The sequence below is a fragment of the Haliaeetus albicilla genome, chromosome 27, assembly GCF_947461875.1.
Source record: "Haliaeetus albicilla chromosome 27, bHalAlb1.1, whole genome shotgun sequence".
Taxonomy (NCBI): Eukaryota; Metazoa; Chordata; class Aves; order Accipitriformes; family Accipitridae; genus Haliaeetus; species Haliaeetus albicilla.
Window position 1 is genome coordinate 2,907,948 of NC_091509.1, and position 25,209 is coordinate 2,933,156.

Here is a 25,209-nt window from a genome sequence, read left to right on the forward strand (position 1 = left end):
GCTGGACCAGCATCTCGAGCCAGAAGACACAATCCTGTGGATTTGCATCCTGAACACCGACACGGACCCTCCAAGATGGGCGGACACAGGAGCCTTTCCCACGTGGGGACACTAAGACCCTTCTTCTCCCCCCAAACACCCGTTCACATCCAACACGGGGCAACTTGTTACCTCTGAAATTCAAACTATGCCAGGACGGGACAGACAGACAGACAGACAGACAGCATGTGCATAAACAAGTGCATCACAAGGTTGGAGCCAAGAAACCAAATGCCCCAAATCCCTTGAGCTGGATGGGGGGCAGAACCAGCCCAATTTCCCAGTTCCTCCCCTTGTCAAGGAACTGGGGTTAGGGTAAGTCAAAGCCTGCTGTGTGCTGTGTGTCCTGTGGGGAAGGATGCTGCTGCTACCTGAAAAACAGTGTCCCAAAACCAGCACATCCTGGTGCCCAGACTTGCTGGAGCTGCACAGAGAGGTACAGGTCATAGGCAGCACCACCTGCTGAGTTATCCTGGCCCCACGAGGAGAAAATATTTCCAAATCCCCCCTGGAGATGTTAAGAAATCCCCTCTCAGGTGGGAGGGGAGGACTGGCTCCTCCAGCAGCAATTAGCCCAGGAAGGACCAACGTGGCCCACAGCCTTCATGGCTGATGCGGAGTGGATTGGACCTGGGGTGCACATCTTCACCACAAACAAAGCATCTCCCAAAAAAACCCAAGCACCATAAAGAAGCTACTGAGGGCCAAAGCAGGGCAGGCCCGCCGTGACGCCGCTCTCCCCCGCTATGAGAGCCGAATCCCCCAACAAACTGATGGCGAGGTTTCCTTTGCCATTGGTAAGCGATGTCTCACATCCTCTCCGACCATAATGGGCTAAAAAACACAGTTCCCCTGTGGATTCAGCCCGTTTCCTTCTATTCTTTAACAGGAAGCTCTGCAAGAGTCAGCCCAGGCAGGCAAATCGCTCCTCACCCTCTCGTCCCTCCCGGGATGGATAGATCCCCAGCAAGGCTGCAGAGCCACAAGCCACCAAGAAGATGCTGGCTCCGTCCGTCCATCCGCTCCTCTGGCTGTTCGGCTGCGTGCTGTTCCGAGGTGAGATGCTCTGCTTGCGCCCCAGGGAGGGCGAAGCGGTGCTGGGCAGGGGGATTTGGGGAGCCCGGCTTCACGGGGGGCCACCAAAGGGAAGCGGCCAGACATTCATACGTGTAGTACCTACCATCGGAAAGCTCAGCGTTTAAATTCAGGGGTGGCAGAAGTCAGGTTGCTGGGAAAAATGTGGCCGTACCAGGTTTACAGGGTTTATTTGATGGCGCTAGAATAAAAGAACCTGTTTCCTGGTTAACAAAAGGAGTGTTTTTGCTGAGGTTCGTGATGCTGAGGTGTTTTGTAGTAAGTGACTTTTGTCAAGTAAGTGTAAAGGTAGAACATTTCAATGTACAGGACATTATTTTCCTCAAAGGTATTTTTTCCTTGCCTGATTTTAATTTTTCCTCTCGTCGATATAAATACAAAGACCATGTACAAGACTCATGCAGAACACGCCTTGTCCTTACTGTAATAATTCTGTTCTTTTGTGATAATTCTGCTTTAACTTCTCTTTCCCACGAGTCGCGGTGTGGGATGAAGGAATCGGTTTCTTGCTTGAAGGGTGACAGGTTGTTTCTTCCTGCATCATGAGACATCTCTTGTGTTGCTGACAGCTGTAGTAGCTACAAGCTGAAAAGCATTTGAAGGAATATAGACTGCACCATCCTCGCTGCTTCTATTAGACAACCACCTAAAAATAACGTGTCTCCAATCCAAAGTTTTTATCATTAAACCATAGAAGTTGCCTATGGGTTACAGCTGCTGTGCTGGTAATAATGGGATTTTTAAAAGGCTGAGAGTATAGAAACCAATTCAGTTAGTAGCTGTGTAATTCTTAGTAGTAAGAGCACATGGATTGGAAAATTTCTCTCTTCATTAGAGGGCAATACTGCTGGCTTCAGCAAAGGGGTGAATTGTGCCTGCTATCAGACAAAGGGCTTTGAGGCCCTTCATGCCTGCCCAGAATGCTCTTTTTCTCTTAAAACTACTTGGTGTGGCTTGCACGGGACAGGAATGCCACAGAGGTTGTCAGGCACCTTCTCCGGCTCCGTTGCGCGATGCCAAGATCCAGCCCCTGCCCGGTGCGGGACAGCCGGCAGTGCTGCCCCGGAGATTCACCTCCTGGGTGGACCCAGCTGCTGCAGCATCACCTGGAAGGGATGCCCACCCTCCGTCCTTTGGTCCTGAGCGCATCATCTCTGTCCTCTGCTGTCTGCTTAAAATCACGGGGCAGGGACCGTTCTCACTGGGTATGCGTCTCGCAGGTAGCGCCGGACCCCAGCAGGGCCGGTGCCTACAGGCAATGAGAACGGCATTGCTGATGCTCGCTGTGCATCAGCAGATGCTGCAGTTGCACCTCTCCGGCTTCAATCCAAATAACCGGCCTTCCCCACCGTCACGTACGCTGTCTCGCTTTTTTGCATCGATACGACAGTTCTGAAACAGCTTTAATTTTCTTTTTAATTTTATAGCAAAGTCGCTAAGGTGGTGTAGTACTTGGGGGGAAAGCTTTTGTGCAAAGCAAAGCAGCAGGCTTAGAGAAAGGGGCAGAGGTGGGGTTCATGATGCCGCTTGTTCCCCAACACGCAGGCATCTGGAGAAGGGAATTAGAGGCTCTTGAACAAGATGGAAGAGCTCAGATGTCTCCCTGCACCTAAGGAGATGGAAGTAACCTTGCAGGAGACAGAATTTGCTTTGGCTGAAAACTAACACCTGCCTGTTTCCACACAGGCACTTTTTTTTTTTTTTTACTTTGTGCAAGTTCATTAATTTATTAATGAATTTATTATTTCTTAATTTAAAATTCTAAGCTCTCATGGTTATTTCTAAAGGGAGGTTCAAATACTGTTATTTTGCAATTGCTGAAGTGGGAGGGTTTGGAACATTTCCAACCTGTTTTCCCTCCCCCAGAAACACTTAACAGAAAATTTGTCCAAACAAACCTCTTCCTATGAACCGTTTCCATTACAATGGGCAGGCATTTTCCAGACAAAAGATTTCCACTGAAATATTCCTCCTCGAAACTGATGAGAGCCCAGCAGGATTTTCCCACTGTCGGTTGCTCCATCCACTGCTCTCCTTTTCTGCGCCCCAGGCAGCAGACGGGTAATGCCACGAGAAGCATGGTAGATCAAAAACATATATGTATGTCAATATATATTTTCAATATAATAAAAAACATAGGGTGCATAGAGGACAGACATTCAGCTACCAGGACACCTTCCAGATACAGTACTTGCATCCTTAAACCGGGGCATCCAGTGCATCCTAAAGCTGATTCCTTGGCCAAAGGAAAGGCCAGTGCAACTGTGACCTAGTGAACAAGGAAGAGAAAGCAGGAGGTGGTTAGGAGAAATGTTTGTTCACAAAACAAACTGCTCCCTTCTAGTAACACGAAACCCTGCAGATGACTCTGCAAATCCGACCAAAGTGGCCGGAGACAGTTTCCAGGAATTATGTCCTATTTACAATAGGTGAGTCAACAATAGGTGTCCTCGGAGGGGAAGGTGCTGGTAACCCAACACCGGGAATGCTCCTGCTGGGAAAGCCAAGACATGGGCTTAAGCCCAAGGCTGGAAAAGGGAGATGTGTGTCTTGCATGGCACTAGCAAAAGCCACCACTGCCAAGCCTTGGCTAGAAAGTCTCATTACTCCACTTCCCAGAGGAGCCCACTCAGCATGACCCAACCACCACAACAAGGAGGAACCTCCCATTTGGTCTTTTTTGTCGACTTACGGGCTGGGTGGGCTGTTTTTACCTTTCAGCTGAATCACCCCAGCACAGCAGAAAGGAGCAAAGTCCCCTCTAGTACCTCTGGCTGCAGTGGTGTTTGGAGATATAAAAGTTTCAGGGAGACTTTGCTCCAGTGCTGGTAGCTGGTGAAACTTGCTACAAACCTGATGAAATAACCAGGGATGCAGTTAAATGGCACTGCCTTACTAGCAATTGCATTTCACAGGTTAGGGAGAATCTTCTTACCCCTTGGTGGTAAGAAACCAATGGCTTGGGACCCGGTTCCTTGAGATCAAGGTTTTGCTGGTCTGGGGGACCAGGGATGGGACAGGGGCATCGTAGTACAGAAGCAAAGCTAGCGGCTTGGGCTTGCCACCCTACATAAAGAAGAGGCAGAGAGAGCTCACGTGGAGCTGTTTGTGACAGCAGTGTGGGTCCATGGAGGTGCAGAGCATGTCCGTCCAGAGCAAGCCAGGCAAACCCTTTTGGCACTGGGGACAGCCACCACTGGTTCTGGGCAAGAGAGGGGATGCAAGGTTGGTCACCCCTACCTTTCCCACCATCATCAGGCACAACTGCAGACTGCATGCTCCCAAGGGCAGCACAGCCCTGGGCAAGCAGCTCCAGACATATGATTCAATAAGCTTCTCTCGTATGTTAGTTAGAAGTGTCTCTGGATTTGCTAAAAATCTTGGAATCACACTGAAATTAGCGTGATTAGAAATGAGGGAGAAACTTATCACGGCTGATGATGCACCGGATGGAGACACAGGACCACTGGGCTTTGTCTCTGCCACTTATCACAGCTACATAACACTCCCATGCCTTGTTTTCCCCAGATATGGAATAGGGATAATTAAATTACTTCTTTCATGAAGTGCTTTGAAACCTGGGAATAAAACTGAGGTGATATTACCAGGGCCAGTCACCTAAAATCTAGACTCAGATGAAGTTTGTCAGGCCAAGGTGCTTTACCTGCTCTTTAGCTGCCGCTTCTGCAAGACTCAGCACTTCAGGCAGCAGCTGCAGGGTGCCTCCCCAGCACCGATGCGCTGAAATGACTGGACGCAGGCAGGGATGTCCTTGGGCCACTCCCCTGGGGGTTCAAGCCAAGAGACTTAAGAAAAGAAAGTGGAAAGAACAGGAATTATGAGAAATGCCTTTGCCACCAGCTCCTTACACACCTTGTCTCCTGGGTCACCAGGTGGGAGCTGAACCGATCCCAGCAGATCAGGTTCCTGCGTGGTGGTTCACGAACACCACACGGCCTGGCTGCTACCAGCAACGCTCAAATAAACCTAGGGAATCTTGGAATTACTGTAAAGAATAACAAATTTGTGAATGAACTTGGAAGCGGTAGCAAAGAGCCTCCATGAACTTGGGGGAACCAAAACATGCCTGGTAGGCACCTACCACTGATCCACCACATTGGCTCCGCTGCTTCAGGGGATCGTAACGCGCGCGCTGTCACAGGGCTCTGCGGACGCCTGTCCGGAGGTGTAGCGTACAAGCAAATACAGAAGCTGATCTCCTGCAGCAGCTGGAGCACACAACATTTGGGACAAAATCATACAAACTGATGAGGACCACCTGCGAGGTGGCCAGTACATTGGCAGGACTTTGCTGGTGGCCTCATCAAGGTGTGAAAGCAGCACTGCTGAACTAGCCTGCAACTTGTAATGCTTCCTCTGCACCTCAGTTTCCCCATCTACAGAAAACAAAGCAAAGCTAACACTACCCCTCTCCTCTGTAAAGTGCTCTGAGATCTGCTGATGAATAGTATTACTTTTAAAAAACTGTAGGTAGGCAAAAAGCACACGCTGAGCTCTGGCTCCCATCAAGCCTGGATAGGTGGTCCCCATCTTCCATTTGAACTGGGCATGGAGTGATTTCCTCCTCCAAAACCCCAGGACCAGCATCAAACCCTAGGAGCAGCATAGCCAGGAGAAGGGCAGGACCCACATCACCAGCACCACAAAGACCAGGAGCAAAACCAGAGCTCCAAAACAAGCAGGTCACAGAGGAAACTGGAAACAGTAAGCAGCTGGGAGGGTGATGGCACAGCAGCATGATGGAGCAGGTGTTTACTCCCCAAACACCATGGAGCAGTGGTGGTGCAGCCAGGAGAAAAGCCAAGCCGCTTTGCTCTTCTAGGAGCAACTGCTTTTTGTGGAAAAAACAGACCTCAGCACACACAGTGATGTGGCAGAGCCCACTCCATGCATGCGGTTTCCCCACATTGTTTGTCTCCCGGCTTGTTTTCTACATTCAAGTGGGTTTTAATTGACTTCCCCTAAGATGTGTTTCCAGAACAGCTCACCAGAGAGGACCACAAAGCATAATGCTCAGAGAGGATGCCCAGGCCTGGGTACAGCCCTTGAGGAGGGGCAGAGGAAGGCTAAGATTAATTTTAATTGCTGATGAGATCCGGGTTTAATTCCTGGCTCTCTAAACTTCCCATAACACTTTGGCCAAGTCATTATAATGCAGAACCACTTGGCAGTGAGCTGCCAAATGTCCCCATGTCATTTGGGAATTAGATGCTTAAATACCTCTGTGGCTCTGGGACATGATTTAGGCTGTCAGTTATCCAGCCTGCATAACGACTCTTTTCCTCTCTCTCTGCCACAATTTCCACCTTACCTGTTCTGCTGTGAGACACTCAAGGCAGAGGCACCTTTTTCAGGTGCTTAATAAAATAGGACCTAGACTTTTGCAGAGCTCTCTGCTTTCCAGGTTTCCTAATACAGGATTTTTTTCCATGTGAACGTCCTAAGAATTGGGTGTTGTTGCTCTCTGCTGCTTCAGCAGCTGCTGCGTTTCACCCAGGAAACAGCTGCATTTGTGTTAAGCAGTCAGTATATTTTTGTCATGGGTCGTTTGACAGAAATGCCAATATAGGAATTGAAAAGTCTAATTTTACATCGCTAGGTCTCTTTTCTGAAAGTATTTGTTTATGCAACCTGCAAGCAGAGGGTGATGCCGAGGTTGGTACAACAAGGCTGCACAATGCCAAGCGGGCTCTGCAGCTCCCTTCCGTGTAACACACTACCTGAGGACAGGTAGGACATCACCACATCTCCCCCCAAAACTGCCAGGGAAGGAGAAGAGTCCAGTGAGTCCAGGGTTACATGTCATCGGGGATAGACAGTCCCTCTCCATTACCAGTTCTGGTGGACAGGACCAGTCCCAGTCCCTGGGCTTTCATACTGGTGCCAGAGATCCTCCCCTGTGACTCCGTCCCTCTACAAATACAGACCAGACAGCACGAGCCCTTCTGGAGCCTCATCTAAACCCTGCTGAAGTGTTTCTGACAACTGGCGCAGGTCTCTACTATAGCAGTGCTGCTATACGGAGGCTCTGATGGAAAGTTTGGGGTTTTTAAATATCAGTGCCTCTCTTTAGTCAGCAGCTGGAGAAACCACTCTTTAAATTATTGCCAAAAATAATACCAAAGCAGAAATACCTAAAATTCACCTTTTTTTGTTTTGCATCATTCTCTTTTTGTGCCAAGGAGTGAGCTCTGGGAACATCTCGGCTGCTGTGAGAGAAGGCTCCATGGATAAGACCCCTCTGCTCTTAGTCTAACACTCACATCTAACCTCACAAAAGAACTACTGCAAATAACAGAAATCCAAAATCCCCCTGCTCCATCCTCTGGAAAAGTTAACCGAAAAGCAGCTAGCACTGAGTCAGAGCTGAAATGCACCTGCAGCTCCGACGTGCTCCTCTGCAGCCCAACGGCTCTGGTGGGTAATCAGGGGTTTTCCATTACAGCAAGAGCAGAAAGCCGTTATCTCCCATCATAAATCCCTCAGCAAGCTCCCTATCTCCACCTAGAACTGCACAATCTGGCTATAAATCACTTGCACCCAAACACGCAACAAATATCTTGGCAGTGCTTACGCTCAATGGCGAGTCATTTGAATGGCTTTGATGTTTATTGCAATTACAGCTGCACTGGCTGCATCCTGACTATTATTGTTAGCTGTTTATACAGCCAGGGCCCTTCATGGAGGGGAGCAGGGCCGTGCTGGCAGTGGCACCAGGAGGAAACGGCGTCCAGCACCGTTCGCATGAGAGTCCCCCGGGGATGTCTGTGGGGAGCCGCGACGCGTGGCACTTTTTTGTTTGTACCCATCCTGCTGCCCAGCCCCACGATGTGACCTGGGTTTCTTCCTGCTTCGCACACGTCCGTCCCCCTCCGGTGTAATTCAACTTGGATGCTAAGCACCTTCACCAAAAGAAAACACCTAATATAACAGGACTTTTGATTATTTGAGTTGGCCGGGAAGGCATAACAAGCAGCAGTGACCAGAAGTCAGAGCCAGACCTGCCCTGCTTTGAAAAAACATGCAGTTGTGTTTAGAGAAGCCATGGTCATTTATTCCAAGTGCCAAAAGGGGATCGCCATCTCTTGGCCTTTTCACAGCAAGACCAGTCACTTCTCCGCAGCAAAGCTCACATGCAGCAGACCAGGGCGAGCATCTGCTTAGACAGGTGAACTCCAGGGACTGAGCACTGGGAAAAAACCTGCTTATTCATCTTATTTATAATAACCCCAGGGTTTAGTTTTGCAAATGGAGAACTCCTTATGAGCCAGTGCTCTGGTGTGACCTTCAGCGAAGGGCTGAGCTGGGGTGGAAGAAAACATGGAGTATGATCCTCTTCCTCTTGCCCCAGCGCTGGGCATACTGGAGCTAGCCCATGGGATGGTCCCAACGGGGATGGTCCCAACGGGGATGGCAGTACAGGGCGATGGCATCTCCCTTGCTCTCAGCTTCCTCCTGTCCCTAGAGGCTCTGTTCAAGCTCTCAGATTTCTCCTCAGCTGCACCAAAACCACTGGAATAAACTGCCAGCTCAGCACCTTCACCCCCCTTTTCCTTTGACAAAGACTAAGTGTAGACAACAGCTCTTTCTTCAGCAACTCTCAATGCTTTCATGTGCCATGTACACTAAAAAGCACCTGTGATAATTTCAAGAACATGTGTTACAAGCAGCTACTTCTCCCCACGGGAAAATAAGACAATGGCTTCTGCAAGGTGATTTTGGAAAAAGAGAAGCTGTTTGAGCTTGGCAGCTGCTAGAGGATATTGGCCCCCATGATGATCTCAGCACACTATTTTTTGTGCTGAATGTATAGAGTATCTTAAGGCATTTGCAAACCAACGTCCAGAAATTGTATTGTAAAGCTGTTTAAGCAGAGGAAGCCCAGACAAAGAGAAAACTTGGCAAACTCTTAGGATCAATGGAAACAGCCCGAGTCACCACACGCTCTCCATGGAGTCAGCTGGGCCCCCAGGGAGCAGGCAGTGCCCCACAGCATCCCAGGCAACAAGGGTGCAAAGGGGCGCACCACCCTTCCTCAAAAGAAGCATCTCTACCTCTTTAAGAAGGGCAACCATGTGCCCAAAAGATATTTTTTTTCATTATATTAGTTGATTTAGTAAGTGATGTTACATCTGTCCATAATCCTGTCTATGTTACTAGACTGATGCTCATTTAACCAGCTCTTCAAAGCCTGCAGACAAGGATATCCCATAATCCTCCTTACACAATCACTCCTAGCAACTCACTATCCTTATGTTAAGGCAGTTTCCTATTGCCCAGCCTCCCTTTTCCTTGCTGCAGTTAAAAGTCCTTGTTTTCTGGTCCTGTTCCCAATGGATTTAGAAAACCACTTAGTCCCTTCCTCTCTATGTAATTAAAGATCTGATCATGTCTACTCTTTCATGGACTAAACAAGACAGTTTTGCCAGCCTGCTGCCCAGTAAGGTAGAAGAGGTAAGGTAGAAGAGGAAATCATGGAAAAGATCTGAAAAGTCAGATTTGATTTTCACAGCCAAATCCTATCTGGAAAGAGACCACGTTTTATTATGTATTCACCGTGGTTGACACACTGTTTTGGTTCCTGTTTGGCTGGGATCATTGTCATAAATCCTCAGACAAAAAAACAATTATGACTCCAATGCAGTTACGTGAGAAAAATGAGATCAATCAGGAGCTCGTTACACCCAGACGGTCCCAAGGGGTGAGCTCTGAGCCAAGCCCTGATCACATACACTGGATGCTAAAGATCTCATTCCAGATACACACCGCTATCAGGGCATTCATCTGACCTCTTTCAGACACCTACAGCATAGGTACCTACCACAAAGTTCATCACCTACATCACCTCTACAGCTCCTGGTAAGAAACGGGATGTTGCAGGCTGTGGCTCCTCTAGCCACAGCTAGAGCATGGTAGAAATCTGAAATAGGTAAGGTAAGGTAGAGATCTGAAACAGGTCAGAGCAATAGGGTTTTAGAAGTGCCCGGTCCTCTCTTTGGTGAGAAAGAGAGCCTGGAGATGAGCTCTCTTGCAGGCTGGTTCATGAGAGATGTAAAGTGGCACATGAGATGAATCTTGCATACAGGGAGGACGGATTCTGGCTGTAAATGGGCACACAAGCACTGCTCTGCTCTGGCTAGTGCTGCGTTGCTGGACCTCCCCTCCTGCCACCCCACGAGGCACAGCATCCTGCAAAGGCACTGCACCTCACCACAGACCACTGCTGCAATGGAGTTACGCAGCATTACAAGGGGACAGCGAGCTGGAAGGACTCAACCTTTACTGTCCCTTTTTGTCTGAAACCTTTAGCCCTCGTGGGACTCCAGTGAGATGGATCACTGGTGGGATCAGATTCAGCTGGTTCCTGTAGCTGTAATGTAGTGTCTTTCATTAATCTTAACTACAGGCAGCACCAGGATTACCATCGATAACCATTTAAAGATACCAATTTGGATGTGGATTTCCAAAACAACAGACTCAAAGTCACCTTTTCAAAGTTAAACCAGTTGGGTTTGATTTGAGTGTCTAAAGGGCATTTACATTTTCGAGTTCTTGTCCCCAAATATGGGAACTGGACATTTCTTTTTTCTGCTTTAAATGGCAGTTTAAATTGGCATCTCATCTAATCATAGGACTCCAGGAGCTGGGGCTTAAAGAAAAATACCAGGGATCCTGAGAGTAGGCAACATGGGGGATTGGTGCAGGGATGCTTTGTCATAAAACAAACAAACAAAAAAAACAAACAGAAACACCTTTCAGTTGAGAAACTAGGGCCTCAGTGCAACACCTGCAATCCTGGGAGAGCAAAGCCTTGCATGGACCTACAGGACTACCCACCGCTACCAGGGAAGGCAGCTCCAAGTCGGTCCCCAAGCTGCAGCCCCGTTGCTGGGTCCAGACTTACATGGCCACAAGGCTTCAGCCAGCTTCCCAGGATACAAATACACAGGATAGAAGGATCAGAGGTAGGAGACAGGAAGGAAAAACAGTCCCATCGGCTTCTGGAAGCCTTTACAAACCTTATCAAGTGTGTATCTTAACTCTTTAAACGGCTCTGCAATACAGGTCAAATGATCTTTCTCCACCAAGACTGAGCTGGAGGCAAACAGGTCATGGGGAAGGAATGACCCCACTGGTTCGTATGGCCTTGCATATTCCCTGTCAGAGAGGAAGACGGCTCTGTGCAGGGTTCAACTCCATCTCGAGAGTGCGGCATTTATCCTGGCTGAATAAACTCCAGTACTAATTTACTCAGAACCTGATAGTTTTGCATTCAGTGTTTGCTACTACTTCTTTGCTAATGCTTTTGGGGAAATCATGTATTTCAAAGTCATTCCTACAGAAGATGAGGAAAACCCAAACCACAAAACCAGCAAGAACAGCAATGCATTAGTGACAGTCACAGATTAGCACCACTAATACTCTTATTCTTTCATTTCAGGTACTACAACCTCCACAGACTCTTCTGTCCCTGCTGTAACAGGTACCTCCTTGGTTGTGATCTGCTTTGCATGTCTATTTGGATGTGGATGCACATGCCCATGTGGGGATGCAAATGGAGAGCCCACAAATGGGAACCAGATTCAAAATTCACATCCGCTGAAGCACCTTCTCCCAGGAGCCTGCATTGCCCACCTCTGCCTGCCCCATCTATCATCATTCAGCCCCAGATCTCCAGAGGTCACTGTGCCCCAGAAGATGACCTTGCTTGGTTCCCTTTTTTGTCTGGAAGAGAGCAATGTGGTGTTCTGGGAAGCCTAGCGAAAGCAGAGGAATCCTGCCTCATCTTTGCTCCCCATTTTCCCCAGCTGTTTCCTACCAGTTAACATGCTCTCCTCCATGGATCCTCAGAGCCAAGGTCCCTTTGCCCACAGGTCCCTATACCCACACCGGTGACAAACCCTCTCCTGAGCATCTCTTGCCCCCATCACCCTTTCAGCTCTCATTGGCTACAATGGCCCCTTTCTGGCCCATCCTTCAACCCTTCCTGTGGGGATGCCACCAACAAGGAGCATGTGTAGGAGACGTCACCTCCATGTCTCTCTGCTTGTGTTACAGGTCAATCCCAATCAACAACACACAGCCCTGAAGTAAAGGACCATACCTCAGGTAATGCTCATCTGGAGACCTAAAAGTACAGCTCAGGGACATCCTGGCTTGTAACTGGTCTGACTTCAGTCTAGCTGGGCCACCTAGTGATAAACTGGGCTATGCGGTGATAGGTTAGATGAGAACAGTGTTGGGAAGAAGGAAATTTTGTGGTGTAAGGGCTTCTGATCCACCCAGCTCACCCCAGAGGGATCAAGCCATGGAGGTGAGCAAGAACAGGGAAAAATCACTAAATTGAATAGGGAGAAGCAGAGTCAGCAGGTCAAAACCCAGGGAAAACCCTGGGCTTTGCACAAAGGACACGACTGCCCAGAGCCCAGCAGCCAGCCTGGGCAGTGTCTGCTTTGCCGCACCCTCCTACCCGGCATCACCCGCTTTGCTTGGCAGCTCTTCCGTGCAAGGACCGTCGGGTGTGAGCAGTACGTGCAAGCACAGTGCCTCGCACACCAGGTCTGGCCTTGGCTCTTGGTGTTGTGACAGAAGAACAGCAATGAAATCATTGTTGTAAGAGCTTCCCTGCATTACATTTGCTGTTCAATACTGCTCTCTCAACAAGCCTGACTGCATTTTCTTTTTTTAACTAAAAACTTCCAGTGCTTTGCACACCCTCAGTGCCTCCCATACAACAGGTCAACATGTTCCCCATTTCTCCAAGAGGAAAAGGGGAAGGACGAAGAGGCTTGTCCTAAACTGTACAATGTTTGTGTTGGCACAGGGACTGAACACTGCCTTAGCTCTAATTCAGTTATTCATGTTGGGGGTTTTGCTTTGTTATCTGCCTTCATGGAAACAGCAATCACTCATAAGGACAAAAGAATATTTAAAAGTAATATGAACTGCTGAGGAGCTCCCTTAATTTATTCTCCTTTTTCTGTTCTCCCCCTCTGCTGAAACCAGCTACAGGACACTACCACATGTACATGGTCATGCAGAAACCCTCCTACTAATTGGACATAGGCAGGTGTTAGCAGAAAGTTACATGTTTCAGTCTGAAAATACACAAAACCAAATACACAAGAAGAGACCTCTCCAACTCCAGATCCACATCTGTTAGTCCACTTGGATCTCTGGAGACAGATCTCTTCCTGCTATAGTTGGGGGAGGGAAATCTTTCTAAGCATAGCTACCCCTCTTAAGGGACCCCAAAAATATAAACGAAAAACATCTCAAAAAGATCTCAGATTCTGCTTCCATGCCTTGCAGAAAAAAGAAACTTACTCCTAAATTTGAATATTTTGGTGAAGCATTTGGGCAAAAGGGGAAAAAAAACCCTGACCTTACCATTTTCACTCTTTTCTCATTTTTATTGGAAAGCCAGTTGAAGTCTAGACAAGGAACTTGCCTGTAAATTCCAAGCTGGTGATCTACAGTTCCTTGCAGAGGGCTTGTTGAAAGCTTTTTGCCCCACATCTTGCTCTGGATCATGTTCTTGCTATGCAGCTTTGCGTAGCAGGTTGAGGAAGATGACAGAGCCTCCAGACCACTGCAAGAACTGAATTATTTGTGCTTAGAGACTCTCAGTGAAATAAAAGTCAGCATTTCAGATAATGAGCAAACACACACGTGGGTGCCAGGCAGCTCTAGGCAGTTAAAATGTCCAGTGACAAAAACACCTTCATTTTCAAAGCAGGAAAAAAGTGGGGGCAAAAAGCAGACTTTCTCCATATGTCTCCTGAGCTCTGCCAGCTCATCACCTCTGTACACTAAAAAAAGCAAAAGCTAATACCGAAGCACAAGGGCTCCCTGACTCTGAGCAGGACGAAGGCTATTTCTTTGTCTACTTATGCCTCTGCTTTCCCTAGCAGATTATCCATAAGTCCCAAGGAGTGTGAGGACTCTTTCCAATAGCCATGCCCTCCTCCAAGCTGTTTTTGAGCAGTGCATGGGGTGAGCAGAGCTCTCTGAAGTAACGCTATGCTTCCTCTACAGAGCCTTCAGTAAAATCACCACCAACAACCCACTTGAATCTCTCCTCTGTGGGTCAAACTACTACAGCCAAATCCTCTTCCATCACTACAACACCGCTAGCATTGACTGTGCAAGGTAAGTATGGAAAACTCAAATTTTTGCTCAGGCAGGACCTGTTCATGCATCCCTCCTTATCCAAGCAAAACTGGGGGGCATCAGAAAGACTGGGCTAGTCCATGCCCTGCTACTTACTCAGTAGCAGCAACTTTTGAATCTCTTTGAGTCTTTGCTAAAAGAGCAGCTCATTCCAGCTCCTCAGAAGCACAGGGCTGGACACAACCATGACCTAGATGTGGCATCTGCACAGCAAGCCCATATCAGAAAAGCCAGTTCATGCTTTACCAGGTAATGGTTTGTGGAGGAGCTATAGGCACCACAGCCTCCCCAGCAGACCTCTCCCAAGCTCACCTCTCCTGTACACTCTCTAATTAACTGCACAGCTTGCTAGTTGGACATCTTGATGTTTGTTTGGAGGGGAAGTCTCATGCAAAGTTTTTTACCCCATGGAAACCCCACAGCTCTCCATAGCACAGTTAGTAGCAGCGTCAAGAGTTAATTCTCCTTTCCCTTGTTTTCTTTATCCAGATGAAAAGTCCAGTGGAAGCAGAAGCACAGCAGCTTCACCACCTCAAGGTACTTTGTCCTTTTATAGAGTAACAATGAGTTTAGATAATTTCATGGCAATTAGCTTACTTGGTTCACATGGTGCAGGTTATCTAACCACTGGTGTCCTGGTTTCAGCTGGGATAGAGTTAATTTTTTTTCTAGTAGCTGGTATAGTGTTATGGTTTGGATTCAGTATGAGAAGAATGTTGATAGCAACAGCTGAAAACATCACTGTGTTAAGTCATGTTTATACTAAGTCAAGAATTTTTGAGCTTCTCATGCCCAGCCAGCAAGAAGGCTGGAGGGGCACAAGAAGTTGGGAGGGGACACAGCCAGGGCAGCTGACCCAAAGTGGCCGAAGGGGTATTCCATACCATGTGACATCATGTCCAGTATATACACTGGGGGGAGTTGGCCAGGGGGTGGGATCGCTGCTCGGGAACTAACTGGCCATCGGTCAGTGAGTGGTGAGCAATTGCATTGTGCATCACTTGGTTTGTATATTCCATTCTTTTATTATTATTATTATTGTCATTTTATTATTATCATAATCATTATTATTATTTTCTTCCTTTCTGTCCTATTAAACTGTTCTTATCTCAACTCATGAGTTTTACTTTTTTTTCCTGATTCTCTCCCCCACCCCACTGGGTGGGAGAGAAGTGAGCGAGCAGCTGCATAGTGCTTAGCTGCTGGCTGGGGTTAAACCACAACAACTAGTCTTCATCTTGGGGGTTGAGCTATCAGTAACACCAAAAATCATGTCTGGTAACCTTACAAGCAGTGATGAAACACAGGACCAAATGCACTTAACATCCTCTGCCTGGGATGAACTTGAACGGTTGAAAGACTGATCTATGTTTAGGAAAAGGGAGCCCTTTAACATCCTTTAAAAAAATTTTTTTTGGCTTTTGACAGTTTGCTTAGCTCAGCCTGTAAGCAAAAATTGGAGAATTCAGTAAGAGTTTTATCAGAATAAGGGCAGAATCCAAGAGAGTTGGAAGACTGAAATCTGAGAACTGAGCTGATTCCCCACTAAAGATTCAGCCTCAAAAATCTATAATGGTCAAGACAGAAACTGCTCTGCCTCTCCAAGTACCTCTCAGATCTTCTCGAATGCAAGCAAAGTTAAAAACCCGTGCTCAGCTCTGCCTGCACAGATGTCCAGCCAGCATGCCTGTGCCCAGCTAAGCCAAGAGCCTTTTGCATCAGAGCAGATTGCTATTAATTATAACCCTGCTTTATATCTGAAAAGCTCCATACATCTTTGACTACAGAAATGTTGCTGATGCTTCCAAAAGGAAAGTCTCCTGTTGTGTGAGACCCAACATTTCCCAGGGATAGGGTATCCATGCCAGGCTCAGCAAACCACAGCTTCTGCCCACCGCCTGTGGCTAGAACAATTTCAGAATGAAACAAAGGGTTTGATGACTGGTGGAAAAAATTGCACAGCAGTAGTCCTGCTTCTCAGGTGTGGTTACCCATTTCTGAACCAGTTAGATTTGTTATTTCAGACTGTTTCCCCTTTTTCTTCTGACTTTTGGCAAAATTACATTCCAAAACAGGGATGTTTTCTGCAAAACAGAAACCCCAGTTTCAGCTGCACGCCCTGCGGTCCACTGCAGAGTGCCAGGAGCTGTTTCACACTTCTCCAGGCAGCACATACTTTTGGCCCACACTGCTATTGGGAAGGTGGGGATGGGAAGGGAGGAAAGAAGATCTTACTTGACCTACAGATGATCTTCTGAAGCTCTAAAGTATCACTTTTAGTCTCCCAACAGGGCCTGTAGCTCTTCACTAAGGTCAATGCAGATAATCTGGACGTTCAACACACGTCCAGGAGGCAGCAAAGGGGTTTTTTTCTCTGTACAAGTGAAACCCACAGGCTAGCTTTAAATTTGCTTGCACGGGCATTGGAAGTAGCTGTCACAAACCAAACAGCTTCATATAAGCCAGTTCATCCCACTGAGAACTGGAGTCCTTGCTCAAACAAACCTCTACACTCCCACAGCTAGACTACATATGGTGTGCAAGTTAGCCCAACTCAAACTAGCTTAATTACTTCTAGATAACCCAGGACAGCATACCCACTAATTCCAACTCCAAGGACAAGCCAAACAGTCAATCCACACCCATATTCTGCAGAATTTCTCCCCCTAAGCAGTTTTTTTTTTGAAGTCTCAACATTTACGAGCAATAGCAAATCTATAACCTTCCCATTTCACTCTTCCGGTATTCAATTGCTGTATCTGCCCAAAAACTGCATCTGGGACTGCAGAACCTGAACAGTTTATACAAGGGTATTTGAATTTTGGTTTCCCAAGTTTCTATTTGGACATGGAAAATAGTACAAAGTATGTTTGGTGGGAAGGTTTTAGCCCAAGTAAGAATTCCATGTTTCCCCAGATATCACCAGCATTATTGTGAAGCCATTCTCCTCTCCAGCATGCCCATTAATTCTTTTGGTTATTAGATGACACTAAAAGACAAAACTTACATTCTGTGTTTCTCTATGCAGGTCACGAGCCCAAGAGAAGCAAGAATACCACAGCATCAGCAACTCAAGGTGCTTTCTCCTTTCTCATGCAAAGAGATGGTTATCTCAAGATGCTTTACAGCCCTTTTCACAGCCAATAGCAAGGCCATCATACTGCTGTCTTCAAGGCAGCACGGTGAATGGACAACGAGTACCTGAGAGATGCTAGCCATCCCATCTAGCCCTTGAAAAACCTGTTAAACACTTCGGGGAAACTTGTTGAGCCTGGGAACAGTGGTTGTGAGTCACAGCAGGAAAGGTGCCACTATGGCAAAAGCTTGTAAAATGGGGGAGAAAGGATAAGCCTCGCCCTCAAACACACTGCCAGATCAGTCCTTCACCTGCCACGCTCAGTTTTGTCACTAGGGCCCCAGCAGAAAACCCTATGGGTCTTCTCAGACTGTTGATAAAATGGGCCACGCCAAGGCAATCTGATTCCCACATAGGTCTTGGACACTTGGCTGTTAACATTGATGGGGGTGGCCAGGATCCAACGTTATTCTCTTCAATAAAGTGCAAGTGCAAGTTAGGTCCTCTAGCATTACTAGGAATCCTCTTCCCAACTTTGGAAGAAAGACTTTTATATAAAGCTACCTTCTTCCCCTCTTGTAGGCACCTCAAAGCCAGTCACCCCAACACCGAAGCCCTCTGACTACTTGCCTGTGCCCACTCCAACAGATGATAAATCACCACTGACGGTGGCAGCTTTTGGTAAGGTCTTGTGCAACCTGGGGAGAGGAAGGGGATCTCTTTTGCCAGGCCACACTGTTTTGGACACCCAGCTTCAAAGACTTCTTCCCTGGAGATGGCTCCACAGTTTTCTTCTTCAGCATGCCTGATCCTGGAGTTTTCAGAGTGCAAGGAAAAACCCTTGAGAAAAAGACTCATCACCAGCAGGCAATAAAGCACCTAACAGATACTCCCAGCCATGCCCAGTATACAAGGGACAGACAATTTGAAAGTCCATCATGGCTACACCTGAGCTTGGGCTCTTGCTCCCAGCACCAGTGTTTGCCCCAGCTCCATGTCAGGACAAGACCTGGGCACAAATGATCCCATGCTATGCCTTTGTTTCCCTGATAATGTCTAGAATAAGCTACCCGCCTGGAAGCTTAGACATTTTTTTTTCCCCTGCAAACCTGTTAGGACTGCATTCCCACCCTGCCTTACTGCTCTCCCCTGTTACACTTGCACCCTGACTGGCAGGAAGCAGCTGAGTCCTCTGCATCCTTCAGACTGTGGAAGGATGGAGCAAGAGATGCCATACCTTAACCTGGCAATAGATTTGAAAATAGGCACAGGGTAGATTTAGACACCCACTCTGCCTTGGGCTATACTGTCCCCCTCCTCCATGAAGACAAGCAAAAAAAACCAGTTCGCTCATTCTTATCACACTGTAGGAAACAGTGTTATTTCAGAAGCATTTTTAAAAGTCAAGTGTTAATTTCATAAGTATCATTTGTTTACAACCTCCAAGGGAAGCCACAAGAAGTCCTGAAGCAATCTTTCAGGACAAGATTCCCGTGCAAAGAATAGTTTGATTTATTGAGGCCTGATGTCAGAATCAAATCTGCACTTGGCCACTGGTTTATGAGACAGATAACATTGTTCACACACTTTAGCTTGTCTCTCCCCATTACATTAGACATTTATCTGACTTTATGCACTTTTAGGGTAAGATTTACCAACTGTAGTAAGGACATACTGACTTCAATCAATCCCCAGTGTAATCAGCTGACTTCTGCCCTCCTGGCACTGCCTTACCAATTAAGTATTCATCAGAAGACCTTTAAGGCTAAAACACAACAGTATAAAGCCATTTGCTCTAGTGACTATTTACTTCTCTGCCTATCACGTGCCATGCTCATTTTAATGAAAATACAGATTTCCTAGCCAAGTTTTGATGACAAAGTCTCTCCACTACCTCAGAAGCCGAGGAGGACAGGCACATTGTTATATCAATTGCAGACAGTTCTTTCCTCCATCCCCAGGTGTCATCAGCTTCATAGTTATCCTGATAGTGGTTGTGATCATTCTGGTCAGCGCGGTCAGCCTGAGATTCAAGTGTAACCACTCAAAGGACTCAGAAGGTATTTGCCTGGGGTGATCTGTCTTTCCCTAATCAAAAAAATCATCAGTTTCTACCTGGATCTGGCAATTCCTAAAAGACACTTTTAAAAAGCTTAGACAGTGGGGAGGTTTTGAAGCCAAACTAGAACGCAGACTCAGCAGTTAGGAATGTAGCATGACCACCTCTTTAGAGCCCCCATCTACACAGGGAAATAGTCTCAAGTTTGCTGCAGTTAAATGTGCAGATTTCCAAAGGTGGGCAGCTCTTCCAGAAGTCATGGAGTTTGACACTCCTTTTCCCCCAAGAACCCCATTTCCCACTAAGCAGTGCCCACTAGAGGGCAAGGCTGCTCTACAGCAAGGCAGGTAACTGCCAAAAAACCAAAGGATGCTAGTGACTAAACAGGCAGCAAAGCATTCAGTCCTGCCTGTATGTCACGTTAGTTGAAGAATTTTCTCTAATCAACTCTCAAGTATCGCCCGTGGTGTCTCTAATCTCATTTGGATTTCATTTATAACCCTGTACAACGTATTTCTGAATATAGTTGACTTATTTTATTGCTTGGCTGTGATGTTTTCTCACCTGTACATCACCAACTGCCTTTCTCCCTCCAGACAAACAGAAACCAGGGACCTCCATGGTATCAGAGAGGTAAGGCTGCTCACACTATTCACATCCTATTGAAAATGACAATTTTATTTCAGAACTAATTTTAGCAAGGAAAAGAGGCTGCTTTGGTTATTTCAGGTGGAAGCATTTCAAGATGTCTTTGAGACAGGTAAAAAAACAAAATGAGCACTGATAGAACCTCTTCCTGATGGAGTCAAAGGTAGCAGTTCAATATTTAGGGGCCTCATTTCAAAGCTGCACTGATATCTGTGAAGACTCATCACCTTCCAAAAGCAGTTTGCTTGTCTGTCTTTGCCTAGATCCAGACTTGAGGTCTAAACTTGGGCTTCTGAATCTCAGAGCAGCCTCAGTGAGATGAGATCAGGTCCCCAGAAATATCTTCCAAGAAACCTATTACCATTATCTAGCAAGAGCAGGATAAGGAGGGCCCAGTCCAGAGACCTTTGGAAGAGAAGTACCAAGTGGAGGATGGTCCATCCGAACCCCACGGTCCATCGCTGCTGCCCAAGAAGAGAGGCTGCATGTGGGAAAGCTGCAGGAAACAAGAGCTAGAAGGGAACAAAACACGTTGCTCCTACTTTTTTCATCTGATAGTTTCCTACTGAAGTAATAAACCCTGCTTTGGAAACAGGCAAGGTACACAGGAAGCAATGTCCCTAAGTATTTAGGTGTCAAATTTGAATCAGCATCAATGGTTCCCAAATACCCTTAATGAGCATGATCTAAGTGATCTGCAGCCACTGAGGCAGGACATATCAGTGCAGAGGACTGTGCCCCCTGAAGGCACCCTAATCCTCAAGGTCATCCAGTCTCCACTGGCACTAAATGCATATCCCAGCCCTCAGGGTAGGGAGAAAGGGGAATTTCACCTTCCTAACACTTGTAACTCTCACTCTTAAGAGAGACCCTGACAATACGTGAGCAGCAGCATCAGATGTAAAAATATCCAGGGCTCCCTTTGAATGACAAATAAACTTAAGGGCATAGGACAGAGGGACACGGTAATGTTTCCTTTTGTTCCAGTTCTGGTAATGGCTGCAGGGCTAGAAGGTAATTCCATCACTGAGAACCAGATCCAAACTGCTCCTTGATTCTGCCTACAAGTAGTGACACAGGTGACAATGGTGCTTTCTATCGCGCAAACCAGCACCGCATCCGAATTTGTCTGAACACACTGCATGTTTCACCAGAGACCTCCAAACCTGTGTTCAGACAGGTGATGGGGAATTTAGCACTAAGGATGGGCCTGAATCAGGACAGCAGCTCAAAGGACAGCACAAGTCAACCCTGGTCTTGCGTACTAGCCAGCCTCAGCCTTGGCTGTTTGCCTCCAGTTGTGTAAAAAGAAACTTCCCTCTCCCATTTTCCAGAGTAGTTAATACTGCCTTCTCTTCTTGACAGCTGCTCAGCAGGCACAAGCCAGAAGGACAACAGCATCACTCTGATCTCCATGAAGAACATCAACATGAACAACAGCATGAGTTACCCGCTGTCAGAAAAGGTTTCCCTTTTAAGCCTTGCTTTTTAAAGAGTTAGCTGGGGATTATTTCTCTTGCTGGATAAGAGCATACCTTTGAGGTATTTCTTTGCTTTCTTATTCCTTCAGAAAGATAATAAAAACCAGCTGCCATCAAACTCCTAAAGGTCCAAACTGGTTCCAGTGAGCCTGGCAAAAAGTTTGGGTGCCTATCTCAGGTTTAACCAAGCTGCCTGAACTCAAGTTGTCAAGTATACCTCATGTATATATGTGCCATCACCTAGGGCCAGACATCAAAGCTGGAGTGGTTTGTCATTAAATGAAGAGGTAAATAAGCTAGCCTTGAGAAATCAAGGTCTCGCCCTCTAGTCCAAGCTTACCCACTCCTGCTCCACAGGTGATGTTGAAGCACATTCCTCTCAGTGCTCTCAGGTCCATTCAACATGAGTAATTCACATCATTTTCAGTCATTTTAAAGCTGGGACTGAGTTTGAGAGAACGCATTGCTTAACTCATTTTGCCAGCCCAAACAGGCTGCTGATGCACCACGTTTTGTTCCTTTTGCAGGTGCTATGAAGTCAAGGGCCCAGAACTTGAAGCTGACACATGACAACCAGCAGTGACTTTGTAGGTTCTTTTTTTTTTTTTTTTTCCTTTGGGGAAAGAGCAAGGGTGGACTTTATGTATAAATTATTATGTCCTTTCTGATCAATACATTTATAGTAGCATCCCACATAGCTTCGCCACTTGGGGTCTAAGGGCTTTCTCCAGTTACAGCCTGCCATGCTCAATGGTTGATATCTAACTCTATTTTTATATGCCTTCAAACATTCAGATTATTCCAGCAGCAAGAAGCACCAAGGCACCATCTACTTCGCTAATAAACTGCTGCCTTAGATTAATGGCCTTTATAGTCTGTTCCAGCCAGTCACAGGCTCATTAATCAGTATAGCCCCACGTTGAGTCAAACCCGTGCATTACAAAAGCATGATCTGAAGCTGAAGGCCTAAGGGGACTTAAATGGCCAAGTGCTAGGTCAAGTCCCAGCACAACTGCTCCACACCCCTTATCCTTGGTTCCCTCATTGTCCCCACTGTGGTGGGGATGATCAGATCCACCTACCTCACAGGGTTGTTGTGAGGTTATGTTAATCACTGTCTGTAAAGCATTTGGAGAGCCATGAATTAAAGGTGCTGCTGAAATGCAAATTGCCATCTTAAATATTTTATTATTAATAATGGCTCTTCAGGCAGGCAGATCGCTATCTTCCCCCAGGTCCAACATGCTCAAAGACTCACCTAGAGTGTAAATAACAAGGTCTCTGCATAGACAGGGTTTTATATGAATGTAAAAAGGAGCGGCCACAAACAAAATGCTGATCTACTTCAGCTCCTGAAGTTTGGTAGCCCGAGTTTGCTGGGAGAACTTCCATCTTGTGCATCACCACTTTCCCAGAGCTTTCTGATAGACCAGAAAAGCAGCATCCCCTTCCACAGATCAGTCAGAGCACCCACATTACCACAGCACCAAGAACCACCAGTGCACCCCCAAGTCACCACGATAACGAGAACAGTCCTCCGTTAGGCTCCACAGTGCAACAGCTCATGTTTGGAGCCAGCTGGTTCACAACCCAAGCTGGCTCAGACCCAGCTGCCAGTCACTTACTGCCTACAGCAAAATACTTATCCGTGTAAGCCAAGCAACCGAGGATGATAGAGATGTCAATATCCAGCCTCCACATGACTATAAGAGAAATGATGCGCTGTTGGGCATTTCTGGAGGTCTCAGCTGCCTTACTCAGCAGCATAACATACTAAAGCACTAACTCTGCAACTACCTTTGCCTCTGCCCATCTTCACTGTGACTCCTGCTTGCAAGCTTCACCAGCTCCACAGTCAACACAGACCTCCAGCGTACCTCATCTACCCGGCAGCAGTATGCCGAGATACTACCTTCTCCCAACATGAGCATCAATATCCATCGAGCCTGAAGGTAAACTGTGACGTTAAGGAAAAAAAGATCTAGCCGAGCACTCAAAATAGGTATTGCTGCACACATCCACCTGCACAGTTCGATGAAACATAATAATTTAGCCTGATTTAACTTTACAGGATGGATAAGCGATGTTTACTGGAACATGCAGTGCTGGAGGCAGCTGTGCTTTGCAGCTGGCAACGAAGTGTTCAGCAAAATAAATGCAATGTTTTCACAACTCCTGCTAAGATCCAACACACTTTCTATCTTTAACCAGGTAGTTTAACAAGGTATTTTTTAATAAATAAAGCTTTTCTGGTAAAATTCCTGAAAAGTAAAGTTACATCACTCTGCTCATCCAGCCTCCACCAGACTGGTGAGTTTGCGTAAGCACAAAATCCCAGGTGATTCCCAGCTACGGGGATCCAGACAGCTCAAGATCCTAGAGACCTGCAACTTGCTGCGCGAAGCCTCACAGGTATGTTTTTAGTCCCAGTAGGACAGTGCAAAGGCAGCTGGTAAGCACCTGTAATATCAAACACTTCAGTCACAGTCAAGCTTTAACTAATCTCCCCTCCACACCGACCTCTGAAAGATGGCCCCATGCTTAATTTTCCTTCCTTTGAGCTCATTCTTCCCATAGGCTCTTGAAGATCTTGACAAATCACCAGAACCCACTCCACTTTAAAACTGATCCACATCCAAAAGCAAAGTTCCAACTTCAACCTTGTTCAAAAGAAAGACTGAATAAAAAATAAACAGAAGTGATGTGACCCCCAGCTTCCAGTAGCTGCTGCTCATGTGAAAGGAGAGGTCTTCTCCAAGCTGCTGTGCTCCTGCAAAGCACACTGGTGGAAGATACTAACTCCCTCACACCAGGACTCGACACCCACAGATCATTAGCCCAGCTTTAATTGGCATGTGAGCTGAGGGGAAACAAGCAGCAGCATTAGCAATGCATGAATGCAGCTGTGTCATGGTTTAACCCCAGCCAGCAACTAAGCACCACGCAGCTACTCACTCACTTCCCACCCACCCAGTGGGATGGGAGAGAAAATCGGGAAAAAAAGAAGCAAAACCCGCGGGTTGAGATAAGAATGGTTTAATAGAACAGAAAAGAAGAAACTAATAATGATAATGATAACACTAATAAAATGACAACAGCAATAATGAAAGGATTGGAATGTACAAATGATGCACAGTGCAATTGCTCACCACCCACCAACAGACATCCAGCTAGTCCCCAAGCGGCGATTCCCCCTCCACTTCCCAGTTCCTATACTAGATGGGACGTCCCATGGTATGGAATACCCTGTTGGCCAGTTTGGGTCAGCTGTTCTGGCTGTGTCCTGTGCCAACTTCTTGTGCCCCTCCAGCTTTCTCGCTGGCTGGGCATGAGAAGCTGAAAAATCCTTGACATTAGTCTAAACACTACTGAGCAACAACTGGAAACATCAGCGTGTTATCAACATTCCTCGCATACTGAACTCAAAACACAGCACTGTACCAGCTACTAGGAAGACAGTTAACTCTATCCCAGCTGAAACCAGGACAAGGTGGAAGGAGTTGCAGGACAAGCCATTGAGGGGGTTCTAACCAAAGGTTGGTCAGAAGGTGTGGGGCAGGTGATTCTCCAGGCCCCTTCCAGTCTCAACACAACAATTCAAGACCATCTCCCATAGC

The 25,209-nt window shown here is 46.8% G+C and overlaps 1 protein-coding gene and 1 long non-coding RNA gene across 3 annotated transcripts; one reads left to right on the forward strand and one right to left on the reverse strand.

Moving 5' to 3' along the window:
- Positions 1-24,015, forward strand: ECSCR (endothelial cell surface expressed chemotaxis and apoptosis regulator). Of its 2 annotated transcripts, XM_009922945.2 has the most exons (12): positions 1-102; positions 929-1,095; positions 11,597-11,638; positions 12,214-12,264; positions 14,194-14,307; positions 14,818-14,865; positions 17,357-17,404; positions 17,987-18,085; positions 19,366-19,464; positions 20,060-20,096; positions 21,477-21,576; positions 22,120-23,976. In XM_009922945.2, exons 2-12 carry the CDS (start codon positions 1,038-1,040, stop codon positions 22,126-22,128), a joined length of 705 nt encoding a protein of 234 aa, XP_009921247.2. In that variant the 5' UTR covers positions 1-102; positions 929-1,037; the 3' UTR covers positions 22,129-23,976. The 2 variants fall into 2 exon arrangements, with proteins under 2 accessions (XP_009921247.2, XP_069629286.1); XM_069773185.1 differs by lacking the exon at positions 19,366-19,464 and having other exon boundaries at positions 22,120-24,015.
- On the reverse strand, positions 2,914-14,185 carry LOC138682411 (uncharacterized). Its single transcript, XR_011322513.1, has 3 exons — positions 13,607-14,185; positions 4,799-4,940; positions 2,914-3,403 (listed from the first exon to the last, which is right to left on the reverse strand). It is a non-coding gene; the product is annotated as an uncharacterized lncRNA (long non-coding RNA).
- Positions 24,016-25,209: the final 1,194 nt, after the last annotated feature.

Excerpts from the sequence above, each read along its gene's own strand:
- ECSCR (XM_009922945.2), top strand. The coding sequence starts at position 1,038 with ATGCTGGCTCCGTCCGTCCATCCGCTCCTCTGGCTGTTCGGCTGCGTG. Across the intron at positions 1,096-11,596 it reads CGGCTGCGTGCTGTTCCGAG|GTACTACAACCTCCACAGAC; the intron begins GTGAGATGCTCT and ends CTTTCATTTCAG. Across the intron at positions 11,639-12,213 it reads TTCTGTCCCTGCTGTAACAG|GTCAATCCCAATCAACAACA; the intron begins GTACCTCCTTGG and ends CTTGTGTTACAG.